This window comes from Sceloporus undulatus, chromosome 2 (assembly GCF_019175285.1).
Source record: "Sceloporus undulatus isolate JIND9_A2432 ecotype Alabama chromosome 2, SceUnd_v1.1, whole genome shotgun sequence".
Classification (NCBI taxonomy): Eukaryota; Metazoa; Chordata; class Lepidosauria; order Squamata; family Phrynosomatidae; genus Sceloporus; species Sceloporus undulatus.
The window spans coordinates 12,419,136-12,441,985 of record NC_056523.1 but is presented as its reverse complement, the minus strand read 5'-3'; the positions used below and the strand labels follow the sequence as shown (position 1 = coordinate 12,441,985).

Sequence of the window (22,850 nt, the reverse complement as noted above, 5' to 3'; positions counted from 1 at the left end):
TTAACAATAACAAATATCTACATGAAATAAATGTATTTGTGAAACAGTGAAGTCTATAACACAATAAAAGAAGCACAATACAACAACAACAAGACAGAAGCATCACTTTCCAGGAGAAATAAAAGCAGATGGGAAAGAAAACAGCAATACAGGTTTAGTCTCTCTTATCCAGAATTCCAAAATCTGAAATATTCAAAAAGCCCAGACCTTTTTCATGAGTGGCTGTAACAGTGACATCTTTGCTTTCTGATGGTTCAGTGTACACAAACTTGGTTTTATGCACAACATTATTTGAAATGTTGTATGAAATTACTTTTAGCCTATGAGTACAAGGTATATATGAAAAATAAATGGATTTTGTATTTAGACTTGGGTCCCATCTGCAGGATACCTCATTATGTATGTACATGCAGATGCAGGTAGTCCGAAACCCCCTGCAAAATCTGAAATCCAAAACAGCCGTGATCCCAAGCATTTTGGATAAGGGAGAAACCCCCAGCAATTTATGGATCCCAGTTCACATTATCCCCAGGCCACATGGCTAATTGACGGATATGAAAGGCGTTGTAGTACAAGACCACAGGTACACCACGTATGAGAAGATGGTCCTACAGATTAGGATAATTTTTAAAGATTTGCACAGATTCAAGCTCCAGGGTGTGTAGGATATAGAGATGTTCAGCTCACCTTTTTCAGGCGACATGCTCACTGCTTGTATCTCCCAGGTGGTGATAGAATCGGGGAGAATCACATGCTCCCTGTGGGATGCAGATACGGAACATTATTATGAACAGATACAGCTGGACCAAGGCACTTGGTTGACTGAGGTAGAATAGCAAATGGTGTCCCCTTCCACCCACATCAAGGTGCAAAGTTACCACATTTTAGCTTAAAGTGTATATGCACTACACAGTTATATCGGTTTCATACTACTTTAATTGTCATGGTTTGAAACCTTATGATAGCTTCTCCTTCCTAGTCTTCCCTAGAAATACCAGGCAATGGACTAGGAACATCTGGTATGCAAAATACATGTTCTGCTTAACGTTAATACTTCTGCCCAGCTCATAGCTCTGTATAGATACTCTCTACTACCTGCCTAGTTCTGAGGTCTCTTTCTTCTTAAGCCCTGGTCCTGAGATGTATGGCCTGATCAGCCTCTTGATGGTCTAAGACCCAGCATCTGACAAGAACTGAGTTACTCCTATCATCCTCAAGAACAGAAGCTAAACATTCAGAGGAGTCATTGGCCTACTCACGTTTGTGTCTTGTCTACAATATATGTTTTCCAGAACCAGCTCTCAGGGAAGACACTTCGGATTTGAACAAATTCATCGTCAAAGAAATCCTCGTCCTCCTCTTCTTGAACTACATAGAAAGAGAAGATGGGCTGAGAGGCTGAGAGTAACACCCTGTCCTTGGGTTCTCTCAAGCATTTGATCACTATGCTATAAATCCCTTCTTATTATCTATAGAGGTTATGTCTCTATATTGAATTCTATCCTTCCTCTAAGACTTCAGGGCAACCTATACAGTCCCATCTGTCTCACACAAATTTACCCTCATAACAACCCTGCGAGATAGGTCTGGAGCACAACTGGGTCAAAGTCACATAGGCCTGTTACAGACTGCAAAAATAAAGCTGCTTCGGGTCTCTTTGGAGGTATGCTATTTAAATGATGCATGGGTCCTAAGAGTCCGGAGGTCGCGCCAAAGCCACACTCCATTCCTAAGCACTGGAGTGCAGCTTTGATGCAGCTTCCGGATTCTTAGGATGCATGCATCATTTAAATAGCATACCTCCAAAGAGACCCGAAGCAGCTTTATTTTGGCAGTCTATAACAGGCCATAGTGAACTCAAAGGCTGAAGAAGGAGCCAGACCTTGGGACTTTAGTGCAAGTCCTACATGTTGTTGACTACAGCACAGAAGTGGGAAGGGCCATCTTTCTGTCAACTATCTGTCTGACTATGAACTAATGTGATGGCTAAGATATATTGCTGGAATCCCCAATTCAACTCGTAGAAGAACTCTGGGTGAGCCACTTACACTGAACCTTAGCCCTAACTACAATATGCAGATAGTTGTCCTAACTCAAGATGTGCAAGCTCTATAGGGTTAGGATTAGGCACACGCTTCTCTTGCCAGTAGAAACGCCATTCTGTTCACAGAATCCTGGCTGATCTTACAGATCTGCTGACAGAATGTTGGCAGAGGTGCACTGCTGGCTATGATCTGCTATGAGAAGAACCACAGAGAGAGGAGAAGGTTAATCCTAAATAATTCACAACATCCGCAGGCTGGCAGGATTCGACATAGCTTCAGCAAATTGTGGCTGAATCTGTACTAGAGAAATAAATTAATTGCAATAGCTCAATACTATGGAATTCTGGGATTTATAGTTGGTTGTGGCACCAAAGTTCTCTGACAAAGAAGGCTAAATATATCACAAAACTATAAACCCCAGAATTCCACAGCATTGAGTCACAGCACTTAAAGCAGTATCAAACTGCATTATTTCTGCAGTGTAGATGCAGTTTATTATCCACCTCAGTTAGGTCTTAGAAATTTGGGTCACCTTGTGCAAGTTGGCATTGTCTGGACTGAACTGCCCCTATGCCAATGTAGTCACCTTCTGTTGGTCAACCTCAAAGATTGGCTGGCAGAGGGGTCTGATGACACAACACCTCTACCATCTGATAACAACCAGTAGAAGAACCAAAAAAGGACAGAAGAAGAGGAAGAGCAAGTAAAAAGCTAGTTATGCCAGATCCAAATTTCCTCCCAGACAGGGATGGATCCAGAATGCCAGCATAAAGTTAGACCAGGGCTGGGAGAGGTTTGGGCACAACACAACTTCAGCTGACCTAGTGGTCCACGTTTTTCCTGCAAACAAGCAGGAACATGTGTTGATCTTAAAACAATGATCCTAAAATGGCATTTCAAAGAAAGGACATAGTGGGAGACCACGGAGACATCCACTTGTAAACACTGGACCCACACCCACCTTTTCCTAGATTTCACCAGCCTTAGTTAACTTCCACCTCAGAAACTGAAAAGGCTACTACCCCTTGGGTCAGGGATATAAGTAGCTGATCCTCAGCTCTCTACTCACTCCGCCCAAGGTTGTGAGAGCCCCAGGATTTGCGTCGTAGCTTGGAGGCATGCTTGCAGCAGTCGAGGAAGACTTTGCGGCACTGCCTGGCATTCTCCCCCTGGATCCGTTTTGCACGGTCCTCGCACGTTCGTGCTCGGCGAAGCAGCTCCATTCCACCCCGGCAGCATGCTTGATCTTTAGGATCTGTATACTTGGAAACTGCATGTGAGGGAAGGAGAGGAATATGTGGAAAGGGACAATAAGGAAAAAGAGAGTCAAAGATGGCCACACTTTTTCTTCTGTGAATTCACTTAGATCACTTCCTTAGGCCATTTTGCATTGGAAGGAGAGGTGGACAGAGAATACTGAAGACAGTCTAGGAAAGTAGCTCAATATATATTCTACAAATGTTGGCTGTGCACAGATTTCCTTCCTCCTGACAACACCCTTGGGACTGCTAGGGCTTCCCTGAGTTCTGACACCTGCTTAGGGCCTTTGAATTTGTCCTTCAAACCACAGGACCATTTCAGCAAACCACGTCCCAAGACCCCTTGTGCAGATCCAAGAAATCACTACAAACAGCACCCCAAAAAGAATGGAGCAGGTGAACATTGATGCAACAGCAGTTGATAAAACCCAGCAAATCCAAGGAATTATACCACGGGAATGCAGGCTTTTCTAAACCAAGTTGGAAGAATCTTGTGTCAAATAATTAGTTACAGGTTACATGTTAGTAACATATCCTCCCTGCAAGTATCTGGTTCAATAATGGTTGCAGTTTTCAAAGAGTAACCCTTTCCTTTCTTCTTACTTGAAAGTAAATGAATAATACACTCGCTAGTTTCTCTTCATTTTAAACCATTAGAATGCTACATGCCACTTAGCCTGTGGTACAAAATACAACTAAATAACAGTAAGGCCAAACTCCCCCTATAACTCTGTGTGTGTGTGTGTGTGTGTGTGTGTGTGTGTTTTGTGTGCCTTCAGGTCATTTCTGACTTATGGCAACCCTAAAGCAAACCTATCATGGGGTTTTCTTGGCAATATTTGTTCAGAGGAGGTTCAACATTGCCTTCCCCTGAGGCTGAGAGCATATGACTTGCTCAAGGTAACCCAGTGGGTTTCATGGTTGAGTGGGGAATTGAACTCTGGTCTGAAGAAAAAGTTCCCAAGGGAATATGAACACAGTAAATAGAAGAATTCCTAAGTGTGAATGATTTTCAACATCTGACTCTCTGAAATGCTAGAAATTCAGGGGCTGAAGGAAAAAATCATTTCAGGGGACAGAAATTTTGCTTTGAGGAGCAATGTCCCCAGTTCCCTCTTTCCCTTGTAGCCATACCCTTGCATGGATCCCCTTTAAACATCTGTCTCTGAGAAAAGGCATAGTAATAGTCTTAGGATTTTATCACCAGCTGTCCTGCCACAATTGTGCTCGGTTAAGAATGGAACCGTACCAATTTGGCATAATTTCTTATTGCACTTTTCTCCACAATAGCACTTTGGCAATCCATGGTCATATGATTTGTTTTCCACACTGCAAAATGCTGCCTTCTGGAAGGAAGGTGTGAACAAGTGATCATGACTGTCAATCATGTCCTGAAGTCAGCTGCTGTGTGAATGCTTCCCAGCTTCAGGAAGTGGGGAGAGGAGCAGAATCTTGCCCACTTACACCATGTGATTGCCTGAGAAGCAGAACTGCAGCCGAAGAGACCTACTGTATTAACAGAGTAGAGCGAGATTGAGAACCTATTGATGGGTTTTGCCCATCAATGAAAAGGTGCACTAACGAATGGAATGCAAGGCAGCAGCAGGACAGACACAATGTTGTGTGATAAGTACTAGCCAAAGATGTTTTTATCCTGTAAAAATTCCAGTTTTACAGCTGGTGTGATAAAGTTCTTAGCTGGAAATTCATTTCTCTCCCTTCCTGCCTTTCCTTCACAGCACTCACTTGTCTTCTGGAGCTCAATCTGGAATGGCAGTGAACGCTTCTTCCGGGAAACATCCACACTACATCCATGTGCTGCACAGACAAAAAAGAAAAAAAAAGTAGGGTTGTAGAATTCTTGTCAACAATATTAGAAGAGACAGGATCCAGAGAAAAGGACAGGGCAGTTGTTTGACATGAATGGAACAGTAAATAGTAGGTGCCAAATACCTCAGAAGCTTGTTAAATACCTACTAATCTAAGTCAAGAATTCTGAGAGCTGAGTTTCAAAACATCTGGAAGACCAGAGTCTGAATATCACTGACTCAGAACACCATCAAATACTGTGATCCAGCTGTTTGAGACCTCTGGGAACTGAAATTCCAAACCCTTGGAAGACCAAAATTTGAGAACTACTGTCTTAAGCATATGATGATAAACATGTAATGAACATCTCTTTGAAAAGGAGTAGGGTTTATATTGGGGTGAGCACACAAGGCAAGTCTTGGGAGAGGGTCAATTTTCACAGAATAATAGAATCACAGAATCTTACAGTGGGAAGGGAGCCACAAGGGTAATATATAGTCCAACCCCCTGTTGTTGTTGTGTGCCTTCAAGTAGTTTCCAACTTATGATGGCAAACCTATCATGAGGATGTCTGGGTTTGAGAGTGTGTGGTTTGCCCAAGGTTACCCAGTGGCTATCCATAGCTGAGCAAGTAACTGATCTCTGATCTCCAGAGTTGTAGTACAATGCTCATACCTCTACACCACTACAACCCCCTGCCATGCAGGAATACAAAATTACAGCACTCCTTAAAGATCTCCAAAGACCCTCCAAGGCAGTCTATTCCACTGTGAAATAGCTCTTAGAGTAAGAAAAGTTATTTCTCATGCTGACATGGAATCTCTTTCAGTCATTTGAATCGTGTTCTAGTCTCTGGAACAGCAGAAAACAAGATGGGTCCATCTTGTATGTGACATCAATTCAGATAATTAAAGATAGCTATCATGTCACCTCTGAGTCTTCTCCACTCCAAGCTTAACATATCCAGATCCCTTCCTTATAAGGCTTGGTTTGTGTCCCACGACTCACTGGCAGTTGCACAGACTGCCAAGACTGCAAAAATTGAGGGGTGGGGGACACAATCAGAAGTGGCTAGAAGTTCCCTGGTTTTGCAAAAATGTATGTTTTTGTTAAGCTGCTCAAGTGGCTCTGAGGGCTTTAGTTTAAATGATGATTTGCTATGCCTAGAGGATTCCAGAAGAGGCAATTCACTCATTTTCTCTTTTTTAGTCAGAAAAAGATCATTCTGTGGCATATGGAGGAGCTGAAGTACCCTATGCCTTTAAACAGTAAATGTCCAGAGAGACTGATTATCATAAGGGAAGCAGCTATCAGTAAGTCAGTCCAGGCCAAGTCTTACGCAGGTAATCCAGGAAGATGAGGGAGGTGGAGGCTCAAGGTCTCAGCTAGTGCAGAAGTCTTTACACAAAGCCATTAACCCAAATATCCAAAGGCAAAGGGGGTAAGAAAAGGAGTCATTAAAACGTAGCCAGTCCAGAGGTGAAAAAACACACAAAGACCAGAGCACTGCAAGTTGAAGAGACTGAATGGTTAAAGGCAAGAATGACTCCCAGCAGTTGCTGGGAGATTTATAGGTGGCTGACTCTGGACACCAGAGGCTTGATGAGTCAGAATTTCCTGGTTAACAGACTGATTCCTAGGAAGTTGCTCCTTCTCCCTTTGCTGCACTTTGAAGGAAGGTAGGGAGGGGGGTGTCTCTTCAGCATCTACCAAATCCTAGTGAAGAGAGAGCCTCTCAGTTATGCATCCACTAGCTTTTCAGATTTAGAGAGGGAGAGGTCATTCAGAGCCAGAAACTCCTCAAAATCCAAATCCTCTGGAACAGATTCCTTGGGAGGCCATGCTCAACTACAGGGATGCTTTTGGCCCATCTCTGCTTTAAACAGTAATGGAATGCGAGAGAAAAGACAGTACTAGGAAACTCGTTTCCATGATGGTAGAAGAGCCTTCACCAACATAGTATGCTCCAGAGCTAGTGGACTACAGCTCCCATCCACCTTACTCAGCATAGGCTAAAGTGGGAACTGCAGTGCCATACGTTTCATTTTATTCTGGACTTTTAAGTTTTGTACTGACTAAATGTTTAGTTTATTTTTAAAAGAACAATCATCACACACACACACACACACACTCACACATTAAAAAGAGCAAGGCAGAGTGGAAATGGGAACTGTTTGGCCTGAATTGTGTCTTCTCTAATTCTTCTCACGCTCCCAGTAGTGACTCACCTTTCCGGAGTGAATTCTGCAGGTTACCTGCACGAATAGCAAGTCCAGCATCTGCAAAAACACCAAGTGTATTTTCCCCACTGCCAGCAGTGCAGCCGAGGTCATAACTTCCCATGGCCTGGAAAACCTGTTTTCATGAGGGAAAAAAAGAAATCAAAAATAAGATTGTGAGGAGATGTTGGATGATGGAGTCAAAGAGACTGAACAGTATATGTGAATGATGAAGATGCAGGAAAGGATGGAGGAAAAGAGAACTAAAATCCTTGCATCACTAAATGATGGTTAAGATTTTGATTTTACTGATTGGTACTTCACTATACATTAAAAAATATGAAGCATACTTGTTAATTTGTTCATTCTAGAACCATAGAATCATAAAGTTGGAAGGGGCCACATAGGCCATAGTCAAACTCACTACTGAATGCAAGAACTCCAGCCAGGGCACACCCAGCAGGTAGCTGACTACCCTCTTTCTGAATATGTCCACAGAAAGAGAACCCACCTCTGCCCTCTTACTGTCAAGAAATTCCTTCTAATGTTCAATCAAAATCTATCCTTCTCAAACCATTAGAAATGAACATGCAAAGAAGAACTGGGGAGGGAGAAGGGTGGGGAGAAGTACCTTGCCCTGGGTGAGGCGATTCTTCCGGTTGAGGGCATAAACAGCAGAATCAGTGGCAGAAAGAGACACGGAGGATCTTGAGTCAGTGGTTATGGTGAGTGACAGGCGGTCCTGAGGTCGCCACTCGCTTTTAAGTACTGCTGGGCGGATTTCCAGCTGAAAAGGAGATAGACAGAATTAGACCCTGTTACCCAAAGACCAGGTGGGGGAGACTGGGAGATCCCCACCAACCATTGGCATTACAAACGTTGGGGAAATTAGCTTTTGCAAGAAGCTTGGGTTACCTCGGGACTGTTTGCATCTGTTTATACCAGTACTAACTGAGGAGGATTCTAGGTTCTGGGTGAATCAAGATGGTTTTATTTAGAAAAATGCATAATGCAATCACACACACAACATAACAATTTACACAACAAACAGAGATAACCAAAATGGAAATATGGAAATGGGATAGTAGAGTTTTTAAGGGTTTGCATTGGGATTATACTTACCTGTCTCATGACTAGACCACGCTGGAATGGAGTGGCTCAGACTGGGAGGTTTGAGGGCAACACAGAACATACACAAAGGTGTATGCCATCTGTGTGCACAGAGGTTACATTTTGGAACCATATTTATACCCGAAAACTAGCAACTAGCAATGATCTATCTGGTCAGGTAACAAAGGTTGGATGTCTTTTCCCAGGAATGAACAGCAGGATTCCAAACTTGTTGATGACTTTAATTTTAGTGACACAAACAGTGATTGCAGGATATCGCTGAGACTGATGGATGGGGAAATCTGTCTGGGGATGCAACAGCGGGAGACAGAGAAGCTGGTTTACTGCTTTGGGTGAAAGGAGATCCATTGTCTCGAGTTGCGAGAAGAAATGCAGATTACGTGGGGGAAGAAAGGAGCATTTAATCCACACATTTAGATCTAATGGTCTTCTTTACCTGGATGTGCACATGCCTTGGGACATGTTCCTTTTCTCCTGGGAACCTGACCTAGCGTTCCTGAAAGGTCATCAATCTCTCAAATATATGCTATCTCCAGATATGAGATATGAAAATATGAGGATCACAAAATACAGCGTAGGATATGCATAGGTGCTAACCCCATCCTAGCAGAAATAGCCCTTTCACACTACTTCAGTTATAGCATTGTGATTCCACTTTAGCTGCCCTGGCTGCATCCTATGGAATCCTGGGACTTGGTGTTTCGGGAGGCGCTAGAGCTCTCTGGTGACATATTCTAAGTACTTCCCCAATCGTAAATCCTGGGATTCTACAGGATGTTGCCATGTCAATTAAAGTGGAGTCATAATGCTATGATTCTGTAGTATGAAAAGTCCCAGAGTCATTAAAATCCTGGTTATCTACCTAATGTTTGCTCTTCGCTGCTCCCACTCCTTTCTTGTAGTGTTTTTCATCATGCTTTATCTTCCATTAAGTTCTTTATTTCATTCTTCCTCATCTTCCATCCACCTGCCTTTCTTCCTTTACACTCCAGTCAAGGCTATTGATTTACTTATTTATTGCACTTTTAAATGGCAGTGCCCACTAACCAGAGGGTGGTGGTTTACAGTCTATTAAAAATGTATATACAGTGGTACCCCGGGATACGAAATACCCAGGTTACGAAATTTCCGGGATACGAAAAAATCCCATAGGAAATAATTGTTCCGGGTTACGAATGTTTTTTCGGGTTACGGAAAAATTTTGGTGCTTTTTTCGGCTTTTTCGCACGAAATCGCGGCTTTTCCCCATTAGCGCCTATGGCATTTCGGCTTGCGAATGCTTTTCGGGTTACGAAAGCGGCGGCGGAACGAATTAATTTCGTAACCCGAGGCACCACTGTAGTACAACAATAATACGTTATTAACCAATGACGCGTCCATTACAGTATATGCATGGGACATGAACAAGAGAAGCAGGAGTGTGATCATCTTCCCCCCAATTGTGCTATTACCCCGTTTTAATCATGTTTTAATGATGCTTGTCTCCCATGTGAAAGCATCCAACACCAGTGTGGCATCGTGGTTTCAGTGCCAGACTATGACTGGAGACTAGGGTTCTATTCCAAGTTCAGCCATGAAACTCACTAGGTAACCTTGCGCAAGTTAAACGCTCTTGGCCTTAGGGGAAGGTTATGGCCAACCTCCTCTGAACAAATCTTGCCAAGAAATCCCATGATAGGCTCAGCTTAGGGTTGCCATACATCAGAAATGACTTGAAGGCACACAACAAGAACAACAAGACAGACATAGAATCATGTGATATAGCTACAGATGCTACTATCCTGCCCTAATTCCACTTTTCAAGTCCCATGTGATAAGATCACAGGAGGTATCCGTGAAGCAAGTCACTCTATGGCTGCATCTATACTGCAGAAATAATCCAATTTGATACGCCTTTCACTGCCATGGCTCAATGCTATGGAATTCTGGGAACTGTAGTTTTGTGAGACATTGAGTCTTCTCTGTCCGGTGACCCAACAAATTACAGAACCCAGAATTCCATCACATTGGACCATGGCAGTTAAAGTGGTGCCAAACTGGATTAGTTTTGCAGTGCAAATGCAGTCCAAATTTCCACATGAAGCAGGCTCCCTAATACTAAACATACAAATCAACTCCACAAACTCCATCAGGGGATTCTGGGATGTCCAGTTCATAATATCAAGCTTATTTCATGTATGACTCACCTTCCCCTCACAGCGATCAGCAACATCCACCCAGATGGAGTTCGCCACAACCTCATCGCCAAGACGGTAGAAGACCACAAGGCGAAATGCCGGCATCAGGCTGGATGTGATAGGAATGGAGACTGCAGTATAGGAGACACGGGCCACTTGGTTCACAGATATGATGTCCCCTTTGTTCAAAATCTGGACACAAAAGGCCATTTCAGTGAGGAGTATTCAGCATATATGTTGCACTTTTGACCATTCAAAGCATCACGTTCAGATTACATTTCTGCAATTTGGGATGTGGAAGCTGGCCTGTTGCCCTTTCTTATTAAAAGTTCTTATCAAGGACCAGCTAAACATTATTCCCGTACTAGTTAAATTCAATAGTACAACTATTTGCAGCATGGAGAGGATTGTGTTCTATCTGTATGTCATGTAGTTGCTGATGATGGAAAGTCTGTCAAATCAAAAAAAGGTTGCAGCCATAATTCAGCAGCACAAACATAACTGAATACAAAAGGATCTAAAATGAGACTTGAAAGAATTAGGTACTCAGAATCCTCTGGCTGGGCAAATCAATTTTGCTTTGTCCCCATTTCCCCAATTTTTTAAAGTCTGCGTTTTCTGCCAAATTTATAAAGGCAACAATTTTTTTTTAAGTTCTTTTGAACAAAGGAAGAGAAATAAGATACATAACCATCTCCTAGCATTTGATGATGTGAACCATAGTCTACAAAAACAGATGTCAAGATTTTTTTAGTCTTGAAAGTGTCACAAGATTCATACACAGCTGAATGCTTCCCCACATATTAAGCCTCCTTTAAAGAAGGCTGTGTGTCAGAAAAGAAGGGCTAGACTATAAATTGCACTTTGTTTTCAACTTTAAATTTTTCTCAAGATTTGTAATGGATTTGTAATGGAAATACATTTAACTCAGCAGGAGAGAAAAAGAAAAGAGGGCAAGAAATCTTGCCCTTCCCTGTAGACAGAGGCAAAAGCAAACTGTTGCAGCCTCTCCTAGCTTTTGTACTCTTTTTTGTGAATAACATTTGCCAACTTGACCACACTCTGACATAGCTTGGCCACACACGTACTAGTAGTTTTCATCTGTGAAATGTTGGAGGCTATGCCTTGAGTATCACTGGAGTAGAATGAAAAGTGTAAGATATACATCCACATCTGGTATGTTGGGTTGTGGTTTTCAGTTCCAACATGGTCCTAGCCCTACAAACATCACTCTGATGTGGCAATTTTTAAGAAGAACTGTGATGGATCAGACCGCACCCTGTCTAGCCCAGCATTGTGGGCGACCAGATGCTTGTGGGAATCTCATTGTCAGAACATTAATGCAATGCTCCAACTTCCACTCATGCTCCCTATCAAATGATATTCAAGTCATCCTGCTTTTCTCAGTGGAAGCTCAGTAGGCCCTTCATACCCACGGTTTCTGCATTCATGGATTCAACCATCTGCAACTTGAAAATATTCACCCCCGCCCTGCAAAATTCCAAAAAAGCAAGCATTGTTTTTGCCATTATTTTTTAAGGGATACCATTTTGCTACTCCACTGCATGTGAAGGACTTGAGTATCCACAGATTTAGGTATCCACAGTGGTCCTGGAACCAAGCCCCAGCAGATATCAAGGGCATACAATAATATATTGTGATTAGTAGCCTTTAATAGCTTTCTCCTCCATGCATTTGCAAAGGAGGGAATATTTTAATTGAGAGGAAGCATCCATCTCCCACTTGGGATTTTATCACATGGGGATGGGCATCTTTATCCCACCCAGAAAGTGCTATTGAACATGATTGCATGAAAGGCTTTCTCACTACATTGCGCTGATCCCATTAATGTTCCATAAATGAAGTGGAATTCTATTACTGTGATCTTCTGATAGTACAAAATTAGGGGAAATGAGGGGACAATTACACTTCTTTCATGGGACATTCATGGGACATTCATGGATTTCGTGTGATCACACTCAAGCACATTTTCTGGATGGGACAATGTCCCCATAAGCACAATTTTGTGTGAAACTCCTTCCTGTGATTGTGTGATAAGCACAGAATAAGCACAGGACAGGGATGGTACAATGTTGTCCCATCCCGCATGTGATAATGTCCTTGGACTCTGAATTGTTACAGTCCAGGAATGGTTTACATGTCCAGTCATATGTTTACATGTTTTAAAGCAACCCAAAGAGATAGAGCAAAAGAAGCTACTCTTGTCGTGAGATAAAAACCCACTACCTATGAGATCCATTTTATCACCACCTTAGATGCCTTTAAGAAGGCACTTAAGATGGATCTCTTCTGGCAGGCTTATCCAGCCGACCTCTTATAGGAGAACTTCAAGATAAAATGCTTCACTTCTGGTTATGATGTATGTTTTCTAAATATTTTAGATGTTCTAGATGTTTTAGCTGTTTTATTGATTTAATAATAATGTCAGTGTTTTATATCTGTACTGCATTAAATTGTTGATGTAATCCCACCTTGATCCACAAGGAGAGGCGGGAAAATACAAATAAAATTATTATTATTATTATTATTATTATTATTACTAAATTAATGGAGAGATTAGAAATTGAGAAATTAATCAATAATCCCTGATAACATCCAAGAGCTGTTGACTCTTCTTTCATTCATCACAGAAGTGGTGGGGCCCAGTATCCTATCCCATGGACTCACCAAATAATAGAAATTGGAGAAGGCAGATGATCCAACATGTTTCAGTCCAAGTGTGAAGGTGTCTCCAGGGTTCAGCTCTTGGTGACTTGGGCTTATAATGATCAAATAGTTCCCACTTGGGGAATTCATGGCTTTGGCAGTCATGGTGGCTTCTGCTGGAGATTCCCTCCCAGCTGTTAGCTGTGTGGGCAACAAAGAGGCAGACACATTTCTATGCAGATTCAGGCCACATCCAGAATACACTACTGCAATTTTTGCTCTAAATCAGGGATGGGGTGGGGAAATCTCAGATCCTAGGGCCAAATCTGATTCTCCTGTCATCCCCCTATGATCCCTTGGAGAGTCCATTTTTTTGTAGTGGTGAGCAAAAGACAGCAAATTTGAAAAGGGATGAGTTGGGAAGGGAGGAAGATGCACTTCACTTCAAATGCAAACAAAATGACATTGTATCCACACTGTAGAAATAAAGCAGTTTGACACCATTTTAACCACTATGATTTTGTCCTACAAAATCCTGGGATGTGTAGTTTGGTGAGGCACTAGAGCTTTCTGGCAGACCAAGCTGAATACCTCACCAAATTACCAATCTCAGGATTCTACCGAACAGCTAAAGTGGTATCACGACAGCTAAAGTGGTATCAAGCTGCTCTATTTCTGCAGTCCGGATTAGTTCCAGAAATGGCATACCCATGACAGAAGCAAACTGACACAAGATTTGAACACATGCTGAGAAAAGGAATCACCACCACCCGAGGCAGTTCCAATATCCAGAGTTATCCTGGAATGAAAACGGTGTGGACTGAAAGCTGGATCAATTGGAAATAGGTGTTATGGGTTACATGAATTCAGACCAAGGGAATATGAACAACTATGTATGATCCACATTTTGAAACACCCCAGTTCTGTAGTCTGGAATTGTCTTCATGAGGGTGGCTTGGAGCTGTTACTGTAACTAATTACTTTTAATAGTAACTTCCTATGTTCTGACTCAAACTCTCCCATTATCTCTTTAATTTTAAGAAAACTGCTAAGAAGCTAGAACACCAAGTTTTCCCAGTTTCTCTGTTTCTCATCCCCAGGCAGGTCCCTCCAATTGCCCTTTCTCCCTCCTCTTGATATGATTTTGTCCCTTCTCCCTCCTAGCAAGGGCACCAGGCCTATACCGTGACTGAGAGGGAGGTTGCTTTGGCAGGAACATTGATTGTGTGCTTGACAACCCCACGATCATCACTCTTGAGATCAACGTTGGCATCATCTGGACTTGAGGCTCCAGTTATCTGGGTTGAGAAATGAACTGGGAGGTTGGAAGCCGGTGCTCCATCTGGGAGTGAAATGGTCGCCTTGGAGGAAAAGACAGAATAATAATGATAACGATAATGATGATAATAATGAATAACAAATAATAATAATAATAATTTTATTTCTTATCAAACTCTTCTCAATTCTTGAAGTGTGATTACATAGATTAAAATATAATATATAACATATTATTATAATGTATTATAATACAGTATATATAATATAATATTATATATTATAACATACTACAACATATATTAAAATATATTACTGACTATTAAAGGCATAAATTAAAACATAAACATCAAATTAAAACAACCATTACACATGAACATCATCCAGATTAAAATATACAGATTTAACATTGATACGTAGTTTAAAATCCACTGACTCAGCCTGCTGGAAGAGATAGTTCTCTAATACTGTTTTAAATTAAGACGTCATGTTTAGCTGTCAAATATGTCCCAACAGGTCATTCCACAGTTTAGGGGCATTGGACAAAAACGACCTCTGGAGTGACAGTTGTCAATTGACTTCTGGCCAGATGAAGTTAATGTCCCCTAGATGACATGAGTGTATGAGGCAGATTATACAGGAGGGAGCAATCCCATAGGTAACCTGGTCCCAAACCATGTAGGCCATTAAAGATAATAACCAATACTTTTCACTTTGCCAGGAAACTAACTGGCAGCCAACAGAGGGATTTTAATATTGGTGTGATATGCTCATCCTATATGTACCAGCAATCAATCTGGATGTCATGTTTTGAATTAATTGAAGTTTCTGAACTTGGCACAAAGGTAACCCAATGTAGAGTGCACTAGCCCACCAGATTGACAATTAATTGTTTTTTCAACACTGCCAAAGGAACAACACTCTGTGTCTCATCAGAGGGCAGCAGGGTTTGTGTTGTGGGTCACACAGAGCAACTGCCTGTGACCTCTAATGGAGGAGGGATAGTTCAGGAACTACTGACACCAACGTAGTCCAATGCAGAGTACATTGCAAAAGTCCAGCCTTGAGATCACCAGTGTATGCACTACCATCTTTAGGTCTTCCAGTTGTAGGAAGGGAAGCTGGCAGCTGTACTAAAAAGTTTAGGATGGAGGGCATCATAGGCACACCAGAATGATGCTGAATTTACCAACAGGTAAATGTAATAGCTAATACATGAATGTGTACATACTGACCCACAGAAAGCAAAAGAAAGCATCTGGGCCAGGGGTATGAAATTCATTTCTTTGCTCCCTGCCGCACATTCATAAACACAACAGCAGCAGCAAGATACAGAGAGTCAGCTTTCTCAAGCCTATATCTGATAGTTATTCTCAACTAGAGCAGGCCAAAAGAAACAAGGCGAACTTGGTAAATGCATCCCTATGGTAGATTCTATTACTTCAAATTAGTCTACTCTCACTAGAATAGTTTATTATCTGTGTGGTGTTTTTTTAGTTTATTACCAATCTACAATTGTAAATTGTTTTGTTAGGGGTTTTAATAGTGTAATTAAGTGCATTCCGAGTTTACTGTGTACAATTTGTTTGTTTTTATTGCAACCATTTTCATTATAGTGGTAGCACCTTGCCTCCCAGCTCTGTGAGAAACGTAGACTATAACTCAAATAAATAAATAGCCTCACCTATTTGGGGTGTGTGTTTGAGAGAGCGAGAGAGCAAAAAACAGCATTTGAGAAAGGCAGGATGCAACTAAAAAAGACGAGACTGTTTACTTGTTTGAGTTATATCATGCCTTTCGCAAAGGGCTGGATGCAATGTGCTTCCAATATTAATTGGGTTTAGGCTTCAGGGAGCAGTGGCTATGGGTATGTGGAGCATGGATGGCATAAATATTTTAAAATTTGAATATTATTAAAAAACAGGCTTCTGGAGTGTCAGGAAACTCTGACAAGGAGAATCCTAGTTGTGGGGGAAACTACATAATTCAGTGCAAAAAAGTGTGTAGGGGTTTCTTGTGTGGAAAATTTATTTCCTCTGGGAAAAAAACCCAAATATTTCAGCAAAAAAGACAAGATTTCTACAGGAAGCTGCATTTTCTGCACAGATATGTTATTTTTATGTGACAATAATGTTTTCTATGACCAAAAATTGTCTTCTGTACAGAAAACGTTTGGGGTTTTTTTTTTTGCACAAAGAAAAGCCACATGATTCCCCCACCCCAGACTAAGGATGCAGAAATCATCCATGTTGACCCCACTTTAACTGCTATGGCTTGATGCTATGGAATTCTGAGAATTGTAGTTCTGTGAGAAATTTAGCCTTCTCTGTCAGAGGGCTCTAGTGCCATAACAAACCACATTTCCAGAAGTCCATAGCAATGAACCATGGCAGTTAAATTGGTGTCAGCCTGGATTCATGCAGATAGAAAATTTATGAAGATTTGCACTCCTAGTGTGGACGACTGCCCACTAGACTTTTCTCTGGAGACCATTCTGGCCATTTCCCTCTATGGGAGGATAGTCCTGGGTCAGGTGCATCCCTGAGTCTGCTCTGTACCACATTAGCTAGCCTGCTGCCAACACAAATTCCAGTTTTGAAAAAAGATCCAACCTTCAGTCCATTGACAGATCAAAAAAAGATAACAACTGGAGTGGGGGGGGGAGCTTTTTCTTTCCCTGCCATGTCTGTTTTCAGAATAAGTCTATAGCTTTGAAAATACTGAATACTACATTTTGTCATTTGCCTGTCCATTGCCTTCCAAACCAGTATGACTGTCAGGATCGATATCCTTAAACAGTGATAACAGCCTCTGTATAAATTTAAAAGCTAGTAGGTTAGTGAATCAAACCGTGTCTATAATATAATGTAAGAGATGAAAGTGGATTGTACAATCTTAGTAACTAAGCTAAAGAGGTATTAATTAAAGTGAGATAAAGGAGTTGATCATTTTCTCGATTTTGAGGAATGAAGATAGCATAGCTAATATAGAAACAACAAATATATAAGCGGATAGATGAAGGTGTGGGTGGGGTGGGATTACAGGGTTTAAGAGTATTGCAAGTAGAAATGTATAAGCTTAAGTATTGATGTACCCTTTTTAATTTGTATATATTCAATAAAGAATACTAAAAAAAAAGCTAGTAGGTTAAAAGTCTTCCTTTTCCAGAATTCTAAAATGTGAAATACTCCAAAACCCAAAACTTTTTCCATGGGTGGCTGAGATAGTGGCACCTTTGCTTTCTCATGGTTCATGGTTCACAATGTTATTAAAAATACATATAAAATTACCTTCAGACTATAAGGTGTATATGAAAGGTGCATAAGGATATAAGGTGCATAAAGTGTATGTGAAACATAAATGAATTTTGTGTTTAGACTTGGGTCCCATCTCCAAGGCATCTCATTATTTACATATATGCAGATACAAATATTCCAAAATCTTTAAAAATCCACAATCCAAAACACTTCTGGTCCCAAGCATTTTGGATAAGTGAGACTCAATCTGGATATATCTTGTCTTTAATCCTGGTCTAAGCTTTCAACTCTAATGAGAAAGAAGTTCTTATTCCTCCTCCTTCAGTATTCAGTCAAAATCAGAGTACTCTGAGTCTCAATAGCATGCACTCTGCATTTCAGAGAGCATCAAAATGATACTGATCACTTGGAACAGGGACTTCCGGTCACTAAGACAAGCACAGTTCTAAAAGTCATGGCAGACAAGCCCTAAAAGCAGATGGGCCAAAAGGTATGGCTTCCAGCTGCTTTGAGGGCATGGTGTGCAAATGACGCACACCCGCAAACTGACTGCAAGCCACTTCTAGGCCACCTAAGGCAGCCTGAAGCCACCAGCAAAAGGAGCAGCAAAAGGCCACTCCTTGCCAGCAGCACTATGCAGAGCAGACCATCCAATCGTAGTGGTCTCTGGCCGAAAAGAAACTGATCAAGTCTGGAGGAGTCAGAGGCTGCTCCAATCCACTAGTCTGTTTCACTCCTACGTAGAAAGATTTGACTAAAAGTCAAGGAAGACAAAGATATGGGGCAAGTAATGTAAAGGAGAGAAAAATTCGGATCAGCTGTAGGTTACCCTTTCCAACAAAACATCCTTTGCCATACGGACCTTATGCTGTCCAGAAGACACAATATACATACCAACACTTCAAGGGGGGCACCAGGAATAAAATGGCGCTTCGTTTTGGACAGGTCCACGGAATAAGGAGATGACACAAACTTTACTGAAGTGAGTTCCTGCTCCTCCAACTCTCCACCTGCAAGAAATTATTATTATTATTATTATTATTATTATTATTATTATTATTATTTTATATCCCATCTTTTTTCTGTTATAGGAACTCAAGGCAGCTGACAAAATTTAAAACAGAACAAGTTAAAAACAAGATAAAACATGTAATGTAAATTGTAAAAGTTTAAAAGACAATTAAACAATTTTTAAAAGTTAAAAACATTACACATTAAATTTTTAAATATTTATTATTATAAGAATAAAGGAAGAGTCAATGGTAAAAGGGACACAGATATGTTTGAGTTGTTGTTCTTGTTTGTTGTTGTTGCGTGCTTCCAGCTCATTTTTGATTACTCTCTTCCTCTTCTCATGACTCTCTTCCTCTTGCACCTATTTTATCCTCACAAAGGACTGTACAGTAGATATGGGTGTAATCCTTCACTACGTTTCTTCTTGAATGAAAGTAGTGAGTACTTTTAACAATTCTCCTGGTGTGAAAAAGTCTTTGAAAACCAGTTTTTGAAACTTATTTGCAACACAGGATTTATTCTGCACAAAATTCACACATGGTTGATTTTGCACAGAAGACAGCATTTTCTACTCAGAAAGAAAATGCTGCTTCCTGTGCAGAAAATGTTATTTTCTGCATAAGACAACCATGTGCAAATTTTGCATAGAAATAACTGTGAAGATTCCCTTCTATGCAGAATTCTTCTCAACAGGGTTTCTGAACACTCAAAAACATGTTTGTTTCAGGTTTTTTTTATTATTTATTTTTTGTGAATATTTGTGAATATTCTTTCTATTTCTAACAATAGACCATATTGACAGAGTGACTGTCCCAGAGCCAGAATTCAGCGACATTGCTGTGTTAGTCTGGAATATCAGTATGCAAAAGGATTTTGTAGCACCTTTGAGTAACTGTGAGAAATAAGTGGTAGATTAAGATTTCATAGACTTGGTTTCCTTCCTCAGATGCATGGAGTGAACTGGTGCCCAGGAGAGACCTTTACAATCAGACTGTACAAATAGTCATAGAAATGCAAAATTTGTGGGTATGGTGATGAGGTGACAAGTTTAGTGTTAACTATGGGGACAAAGGCAGAAGAAAAGATGTTGCCTAAGGCCAGGGTGAGTGGATGACCATACGAATGATGGAGTGAGTTTTGGAAGATGGTTTGTACAGGCTGGGAACTATTAGGAAATATGACAAACTGGCTAAGAGTGTCCAGTGTTATAATATATGTAGTGTGCCAGAAAGTCATTATCTTTGTTGAATCCGCTGTTGAAGGACTGGGGTGCGGATATATTCTAATTCAGCTGTTTTCCTTTCCAATCTTCTTTTGTAGTTGTTTTGTTCAAGGACTGCTGTCCTGAAGTCAGCGATGGAATGCCCAGGAAGACTGAAGTGTTCTGCAACAGGCTGTTGTGTGTTCCTATTCCTAAGATCTGATTTATGTCTGTTTATCCTCTGGCACAGAGGATGGGCTGTTTGCCCAGTGCAGACTGCTGAAGGACATTGTTGACAGAGGACGGCATATGACACATTAGAGGATGAACAACTAAAAGTGTGCCTAATATTGTAGGTTATGTGATTAGGTCCTATGGTGACATTTTCTGAGTAGATGTGTGGGCAGTTTTAAGGCTCACTGGGAACTAGAAATTTGATCAACCCAATATTCTAACCACTACAGACCTATGCAAAGAGATCCATATGATTTGAGAGGCAGTGAAAAAAATGGAAATGCACGACTGGCTTTATTATTAGACATCTGTTATCTGCAAAAACATACCAACCCAGGGGCTCAAGCTTGACTCAGGCTTGCATCCTTCCGAGGTCGCTAAAATGAGTACCCAGATTGTTGGGGGCAATTGGCTTACAATTTGTAAACCACTTAGGGAGTGCTTAAGTGCACTGATAAGCGGTATAGAAATGTACTTGCTATTGCTATTGCTGTTGCTATTGTAGATATGGGTTGAATATCCCTTATCCAGAATTCCAAAATCTGAAATACTCCAAAATCCAAAAAAAGTTGAGCTATGTACTTGTACAGTATATGCAAGGCTGGAAAGAGACATGGCTGGAGAGAGATGCAAGAATTTGTGAATTGGCAGGAGGTTGGGATTTATGACAAGCACTACGATTGAATTCCCACCATTTCACAGATCCCCAGTCTCTTTCCAGCTTCATTATGTGTATACAAATACAGGTATTCCAAAGTAAAAATAAAAAATCCAAAATATGGACCACTTGTAGTCCCACGCATTTCAGATAAGGGATATTCAACCTATTGCAAGCCACTCTGAGAGCCTTTAGGGTTGAAGGGTGGGGTATACATAACATAAATAAATAAATAAAAATAATAAAAGTTTGGACGGCCATCTGTCGGGAATGCTTTGATTTGGATTTCCTGCATGGCAGGGGGTTGGACTGGATGGCCCTTGTGGTCTCTTCCAACTCTACGATTCTACGATTCTATGATTCTATGTTCCAGTCTCAAACTTACTTGCTGACTCAATTACAGTGGCTGCAATGTAGAGGGATGTTCCAATTAGATCCTGCAGAGGGCGCCCCAGTTTCTCAGAGAGAAGGCTGCGTTTTAGGGTTAATGAAGCAACGCCATCCGTTACCTGATTTGGGAAGAATTAGGGTAAAGTGGGAAGAAACCAAAATCAGTTCAATCATAGGCATATTTAGAAGGCAAACACAAATCTCTTGGCTGCTGAGATGATGAAAGATCTGGAATAGGTTGAAGGAGTCGAGGGGTTACAATGTGGACTTTATTGCAGGAGTCCCGTTCTCGCCATGATCAGGTTAAAGAAAGGAAATGCATACATACTGGTTTGGAACAGTCCTTATTGCGCATTTATTCAATTGAGGGACTGGGGCTGTTGCATCTATGCAAGGTCTTGCACTCTATTTCCCAGATTACTCTTTAATTATTATTATTATTATTATTATGTTTATTTGTGTAGCGCCATAGGCTTTACATAGAGCTTTACAAAGGAGAGAAAACAACAATCCAAAATAGAAATAAAGCCTGCCTACGGTGCACAGTCTAAAACCACAAACAAGATTATAAAATTAATAAAATATTATTATAACAAAGTTAAAACAATACTATAAAAGTGTAAATTAATACTAATAATAAGTCATGAAATATGGAGTCATAAAATCAAGACAATAGCTGGAAGGCTTCCCTGAATAGAATAGCATTTAATTTAGATTTAAAGTAGCCTAAAGAGGTGGTAATCTGCAAATTCATGCTTAACCCTGCTTCCCTGCCCTGTTGCTCTTCCTAGCATAGCTTTTACTATTTTTAATTTCTCTTTTTAACATAATTTAGCAACTATGGCAATCTGATTGGGAAAGAGAGAATAGAGAGTGTAAAAAGGAAAAAAACACCCTACTCAGGACTAGCGAGGGCAAGGGGGAGAGGGAGAAAGAAGGAAACTGAGACTATGTGACTGTCCAATATGTACTGCAGCTGGAAACCTATTGCATGGAAGGGCTAGTGCAACAGCAGCACAATTAGTAGCTATTGACCAGCTTTCCTCAACAATGAAAAGGTGCACCACAGCTACAGATGAACTAGAAACCAGCTATAGGTCAATCCCAACGTTGTTTGGTAAGGTTCAGCTATAGACACTACTTTGCTGACATATGCCTTCAAATTGTTTTCGACTTAAGGCAACCCTAAGGCAAATCTATCATGAGATTTTCTTGGCAAGGTTTGTTCGGAGAAAATTTGCTAGTGCCTTCTCCTGAGGCTGAGAGCATTTAACACCCAGTGGGTTTCATGGCAGAGTGGAAATTGAACCCTGTTCCCCACAGTCATAGTCCAACACTCACATCACTATGGCCTGTTACAGACAGCCAAAATAAAGCTGCTTCGAGTCACAGTGGAGGTATGATGTTTCAATGATGCATGTGTCCTAAGAGTCCAGAAGTCGCACCAAAGCCACGTTCCAGACTGGTGTGTGGCTTTGGTGTGGCTTCTGGACTTTTAGGACGCATGCATCATT

The 22,850-nt window shown here is 41.0% G+C and overlaps 1 protein-coding gene across 1 annotated transcript in view; it reads right to left on the bottom strand.

Moving 5' to 3' along the window:
* LOC121921798 (complement C4-like) overlaps window positions 1-22,850 on the bottom strand; it is a 98,258-nt gene that overhangs the window by 45,208 nt on the left and 30,200 nt on the right. Inside the window, exons 9-19 of the mRNA XM_042450346.1 lie at window positions 21,332-21,455; window positions 18,734-18,849; window positions 14,492-14,668; window positions 13,329-13,508; window positions 10,650-10,832; window positions 7,964-8,119; window positions 7,342-7,468; window positions 5,051-5,122; window positions 3,115-3,315; window positions 1,260-1,368; window positions 688-758 (exon numbers count right to left, since the gene is read on the bottom strand). Of these exons, the coding sequence (XP_042306280.1) occupies window positions 688-758; window positions 1,260-1,368; window positions 3,115-3,315; window positions 5,051-5,122; window positions 7,342-7,468; window positions 7,964-8,119; window positions 10,650-10,832; window positions 13,329-13,508; window positions 14,492-14,668; window positions 18,734-18,849; window positions 21,332-21,455 (1,516 nt within the window). The remainder of the gene's footprint in view (window positions 1-687; window positions 759-1,259; window positions 1,369-3,114; window positions 3,316-5,050; window positions 5,123-7,341; window positions 7,469-7,963; window positions 8,120-10,649; window positions 10,833-13,328; window positions 13,509-14,491; window positions 14,669-18,733; window positions 18,850-21,331; window positions 21,456-22,850) is intronic.